The 6,080-nt window shown below is 45.9% G+C and overlaps 1 protein-coding gene across 1 annotated transcript; it reads left to right on the top strand.

Moving 5' to 3' along the window:
- Positions 1-3,465: 3,465 nt before the first annotated feature.
- LOC128302275 (37 kDa salivary gland allergen Aed a 2-like) lies at positions 3,466-4,704 on the top strand. Its single transcript, XM_053039062.1, has 4 exons — positions 3,466-3,548; positions 3,620-3,835; positions 3,896-4,303; positions 4,367-4,704. The coding sequence occupies exons 1-4, from the start codon at positions 3,498-3,500 to the stop codon at positions 4,637-4,639; spliced, it is 948 nt and encodes a 315-aa protein (XP_052895022.1). The 5' UTR covers positions 3,466-3,497; the 3' UTR covers positions 4,640-4,704.
- Positions 4,705-6,080: the final 1,376 nt, after the last annotated feature.

Genomic DNA, 6,080 nt, shown 5'->3' with positions numbered 1-6,080 from the left:
AAGACCCACAGCTCGATCGTCCACATCGCAAAGGGGAGTAACATAAAAATCAACAACGATCGGCACCCTTTCCGTTACCCACCCCGATCAACAGTCGAAATCGTAAAATCTATATTAGCGTTAATCGGTCAATAATGCCATGTTCTTCGGTTGTGTTTTCGTACCGGATTATGGGTGTTTTTCGCTGTGCTATAGCTTGCAGGGTTGCGAAATCGCTCGTTACAGTGATGACGACGCGGTGTACTTTAAGTTGGTTTAGAAGTCGCTGCCATGAACGCCACCCGTGTCCAGATTCTGTGTGTTACGTTCTGCTGGTGTAAGGGAGACTACTACCGACCCTTGCTTTACTTTCATGTTCCCGTTTTCCACCCGTCACGTTTGTCTCACCCAAAAGTCATTAGCAGAACCTGGTACAAAATTTCCGTCCGCTACGCTGAAAAATCGCCAATAATTAAGTCATTTTGTAACCGGCGCAACTTGGCTACAGTTCGTCCAGGTGAACTCTGTGGAAAAGTTCTCAGGAAACTCACTTCTGAGGGATCACATCCAACTGCTGGAACATTCGTCCCGGGATGATACAACGCGACAGTATCATCCAGTACCACCACACGGCACGGTGCAAGATCGTGACATAATAATATAAAGACATCAGGCATGATTATCGATCCTCCGCCACTCGATCGCAATCGTTCGATTGAGTATGGACTGATTAACGGATGCAATCGATAAAATGGAACCACTTCCCGCCAAAAAACCCTAGCCACCACTAAGCGCTAGATCACGCCGTCCGTTAGATTCGGGTCATTCTGAAACACACGTTTTCAGCTGGGTAACGAGAAGGTGGATACTAATTTGTCACGCCAGCCCAGGAAAGATGCACCAGGAACTGCACCCGGTGTGGGACACATTAGTGGAACAGGTCGTTCGGTGAATTGGAGTGTAAGAAGCGTGCAGCTGGAGAGTGGCCGTACGGGAGTAACGGATCCCAACCCGTTGCAGTTGGCGCCAAATAAATTGTAGTAGAACATTACGATGGGAACATGGTAAACCACTTTCGGTAAGGCACGAAATAGTGATTGTTGCTGTAACAACAAGCACAACGAGAAGGTGGCTCGTGGGATTGCTGTTACCTAACGGAGTGGTGTACAAGAACCTGCTACTTGATGCTATGTCGAAATTATATCATCAGTAAAGCTACTGTAATAAAATAGTAGTCTTATTGATGTTTTGGATCTTAAGATTCGTGGATCCACAAGATTCAAGTTCAAAGATTCCTTTAGATGCCTGATCCTGAATCAGATTCACTCAACCTTAATATAAAATTAATTAATATTATTCATCTTCCAGAACGGCAGAAAAAAACTAACTGCCAGTCCTCAAGCTAACATATCTATCAAAAGTAAATTAAGCTACCAGTAAAATCAACTTCTGTCCCTGGCCTTACCGCGCGTTTCTCGCAAAATTTTCTCGCCAACAAGTTATTCAATGTCCAATTAATTTTTGGAAATCATCCATCACACGGGTCTTTTAATAATCTCGCCATAATAAAGCAAAACCAATCGTCCCTTCATCACGCTCTCGAACGGTTAAGCCTACGTTCAAAAGCCTGATTCGCTTGTCCTCGTGTGGCTATCCCTGTGGCTTACCGTTTCCACCTTAAGTACAGCAAACAATCATTTAACGGCAACGTTTCAAACGGCCAGCATATGCACTTCACACCCCTCGATCGATCGCGCATCATCATTTCGGCGCAAATTTCTATCTGTTCCCACAAACGCGGAACCACTTTGTTTGCACCCCATTAAGAACATTCAAATTCCACCCCTTACAAGGCGGGGAGAGCGTATTTTCCCAATCTCTTCCCACCAAACAAGTACCAACAGTGCACGATGGTCCAGTCCCGACAGGCGCCTTTGTATGGCTTTATTTTAGGGGTGCAGCAGCAGGTCAGTCGATTTCGGTAAGTGTACTTTTCCCATCCCATCGCCGCATCCCATCCGGAAGCGCGTCTGAAACGTGCTCGTGGGATGCATTTTAACGGTTATTTCGAATCCTCGTCCTTGACGTACCGCCTAGCCCCTGCTCAAACATCCTTTGCCATGTTTTGGACGGTGTTTTTGGTGCTTCTGGTTAGATTCTGGGTGAGCCGACGCACGACTGAGTGTCTGTATGTGTTTGCCGACGTGCGCACGCATTACGCACCGCTTTTTTTCGTTGGCGTCATGCCCGGCACACCCTTCGTTCCGCGTAGGGTAACGAATAAAAGAAAGCACACATCCATGCATACGCGCGCTCGCGGAAGGGATGATCATCCGTTTCCACGGGGCGAAGTTGAGGCCTGCAGCAGGACGCCACCACGCACAGCTGGTTATGAATCATCTGGATAAGAGCACCGGCTTTGTTGTTTTTTTTATTCGTCCAAAGCCGGTGTGCCACCGGTTGACTGGGAGGTTAAGGAAATTCAATATGTTTTTGTTCGTACACTCCCTGCAATGGTTTGGGCATTACCGTGTGCCGGACCGTTTGCCACCTTTCAGAAACAGTTTCCGTCTAATTTAGGGGTTGATTACCGGAACGTGAGCAGGACAGGCAAGCAGCATTATGGCCCACCCGATCCCCGTTGACGCGCGGTATTTAATTAGGTTCGGTGCAAAGTGGATGCTACCCGGCCATTGTTATTGGCCCCGGAACCTGTTTTTGGCAAGTCGTGGCCTTGATATGCAGCCGTGCGTGAGCGTGTGTGCGCGTTTATTGCGATGGTTTTAGCATAAAAAGGATTAGGGGTGGCGAAGATTTGATGAGATTAGTTCCGATTCCCTGTTTCCGTTACACACATTGTACACATCACAGCGTAGGGAGGGTAAATGGCAAAGAGAGAACCGGAAACAAGTGGCATTTTAGGGTCGCTGTTGAAGCTGTGATTTTTGCATTGCAAAAAGTAACGGTCACTTTACAACACAAAGAACAATGTTTAATCGGTTTTATAGCAGGATGTTGTACAGTTTCCAAACAGCTTTCCTTCTTATGTTTACTTACCCCCCAAAGCGCCATCTGTATGTGAGGCTGTGAAACTAAACGTTCAACCAAATCTCCAATGGACAATCTTGACTTAAGCCCGTCGCTTAATATTCTCACTGAACATTAGTAATCTCCAAGTAGTTCGCAACTGTGTTGACATTTTCATAAGCATGGGATTAATCACTCGATCTGTAAATCTGTCACTAGCTCTATCGCCAGTTCAAATCATGCATGCAAATCAAGTAAGATGGCAAACAATATTTCCACATTATGGCAGTGTAAACTCTGGTTCCATTCAAACACTCCGTTTACATTGGAAATAGCTGTCTCTTTATTGCTCAGTTGAATCAGATGGGTAAACATGTACAACATCCCCCAACAGCTGTTCTAACCACTTGCTGCTTGCTATAAAGGAACACGCAGAGATGCTGTCAGTCGTCAGTTCCGGTAGAAATATTGAGTGTTTTAAGTGTGCTAGAATGATCATTACAGCAGTGCTATTTCCAATTCTCGCTCACCTGTACGTGCAAGTATGTTGATACTGAAATGTGTCCTTCGAGGGCATCGTGAGCTTCGAATTCATTTAACGCGATTTTCTCAGGCAGCACAACCATGGCAAGCGTTCGATCCAGAACAGTCACTGTACGTGTACAAGCGTTGCTATGAAAATCACCTCCCATCGGGGTCGAATAGGAAGACTTACCTAACGTCGTGGAATGCGTGGAAGTTGGAACCGAACGATGCTATTACCCAATGCTACGCAAAGTGTGTTTTGATCGGGTTGCAAATCTACGACGAGAGGGAAAACGCATTTAAGGTATGGTGAACTTCAAAACATTCGTTCCACAGACTACTCGAATCGTTTCCTTCTCACTAGTCCGAGAGGATTCCCGTCCAACACAATGCGTTCAAATCACTTAACCAGGCCAACGCAGAGGAAGTCTCTGCATATCAGAAAGCTGTGGCCGCTATCAACCCAGGAACAGGCAGCTGTGTCGATCTGTATAACGCGTATCTACCGGTACATAACCGTTTCGTGAATCTTTCCCGTAAACTGTACCATGGTACGGTTGATGGTGCCGCTAGAATTTATGCCGCAATGCCTCAAATCAAGCAAAAAGGAGAATCGTTCCATGCGTACTGTGAAAAGCGTGCATGGAATGGTAGGAAAAAGTCGGACATGAAGAAGGCCCGCAATTACGTGCTCACCGGCAGTCCGGAACTGAAGAAAGCGATCGATTGCATTTTCCGTGGATTGCGCTACATGGATGACAATGGATTGAAGGTAAGCGTATTTCAAGTTGTGAAGTATGCCCAAGTATTCAGTGAGAGTTGCCTCCACCTACAGGTAGATGAGATCGTGCGTGATTTTAATCTGATCAACAAAGGCGAACTGGAACCCGAGGTCCGATCAGTGTTGGCCAGCTGCCGTGGAAGCCAAGCGTACGACTACTACTCCTGCCTGGTGAACAGTTCCCTAAAGGAAGACTTCAAGAAGGCGTTCGATTTCCACGAACTTCGATCTGCGGACTACGCCTTTCTGCTGCGAGGAAAAGTGTACGAAGGTCCGGAAAAGGTTAAGGAGGAAATGCAGAGACTAAACACTACCGTTCACTTCTAGAGCGTTTAATGTTCTCATTAGTCGTTCGGTAGGAAAATATATTGATTTACAGCGAGATACGATCAGCATTACACAAAACGTGTCCAATTGCTTCATTCTAATGTTCGGAAGAAGTCAACCGCCTGTTCAATATCTCGACCGAACTCCCAGTGCAAGTCCGGGACCGTTTTTATGGCTCCCATGAGTCTAACAGTGGCGTCTTCCAGCGCACCACCCAGTGAGTCAGCTAAAAAAAACACACACAGTGTTCTATCGAGAGTTCTTCCCTCCAACAGCCGAGCCACGTGTTCCCTAGGGGGACGAAATTTAAGTCGATTTAATTATCACCCAGACGCGTGCCGCGGGCAGTGTCTTGACCGCGCCCAACTTCCACCGCGAGGTTATTGGCCAACAACATGAGTGACGATAAGCCATCAAAGAACCGTGTTGGCTTTTCGCTTCCGATCACTTCCGCACGGGGTGTGGTCAGCGTCTGGCAAAACGGGGTACGGTAACAGTGCGCCAAATCGATCGGTAGTGCGAAGACCTCCCCAAGCGGTCAACCTTTGCACGACATTTGCACACATACGTTTATCTCCACGAATGCCCCGCGGGTTCCCGATCAACGCACATGATCTAATAGCGTGCGCCCCAATGATAAATATGTGTGGTATAAATTAGCTATCTGCTTGCCGATTTCAAATGTGTCAATTGACTAGCCACGATAGTGAGTGCGGTAATTTTTTTTTTCCTAGTCTGTTTGCTTGTCCGTCGCGGTCAAATCGAGCCTAATCGGTGTGGCTGCCGCTATCTGCCCGCTTGTCGGGTGTAACATTGCTACAATCTGCCTGCGGGTTCCACTATCCTGCTAGCCCTCGCTCTGCATGGAAGAGCTATTTAATTAGTAAACAAATATATGACTAACGCGACTACACGCGACTTGCCAGTACCTGGTCGAGATTATGTCGCTGGCAAATTTGATTTATGATCGCGTTCGTGACCACGCGTAGCGCCGAGGTATCGGCCGGAGACCAGTACAGCGACAGTTTGAAGTTGGAGCGGAATTTGTTTTGAATTCTAGGAAGGAACTACACTTTGGACCGTTTGTAAATATTTGAGTGAACATTCTGTTGCTATAAACCATCAAGGTTATGCTTTTCAGGTATGATGTAAAGATATGTTTCTATTTTTGTTGTTTTTATATATTATATCCTTTAGATGTACATGTTATTAAAACACAATCTTTTGATGACTATTATAAATCAAAAACTACTTAAACAAATCATATCTTCCAGGAATAGACATGCTTAATTAACTAATTGCATTCCTTTAGACGTTATGAATCCGAAAGACTATTCCAAAAAATAATACTAATTGTCTACTTACTTCCTCTTTTACCGTTTCCAAACGCACCAAGTAACTGACAATTTAATCTTCCCTTTAATTTCCCACGACACGAACA

Source organism: Anopheles moucheti, chromosome 3 (genome assembly GCF_943734755.1).
Source record: "Anopheles moucheti chromosome 3, idAnoMoucSN_F20_07, whole genome shotgun sequence".
Classification (NCBI taxonomy): Eukaryota; Metazoa; Arthropoda; class Insecta; order Diptera; family Culicidae; genus Anopheles; species Anopheles moucheti.
The sequence above is the reverse complement of the archived record's forward strand: the minus strand, read 5'-3'. Positions and strand labels throughout refer to the sequence as shown.

Coding starts and splice junctions, on each gene's coding strand:
- LOC128302275 (XM_053039062.1), top strand. CDS start 3,498: ATGATCATTACAGCAGTGCTATTTCCAATTCTCGCTCACCTGTACGTG. Junction 3,836..3,895: donor AGAGGGAAAACGCATTTAAG/GTATGGTGAACT, acceptor CCTTCTCACTAG/TCCGAGAGGATTCCCGTCCA. Junction 4,304..4,366: donor TGGATGACAATGGATTGAAG/GTAAGCGTATTT, acceptor CTCCACCTACAG/GTAGATGAGATCGTGCGTGA.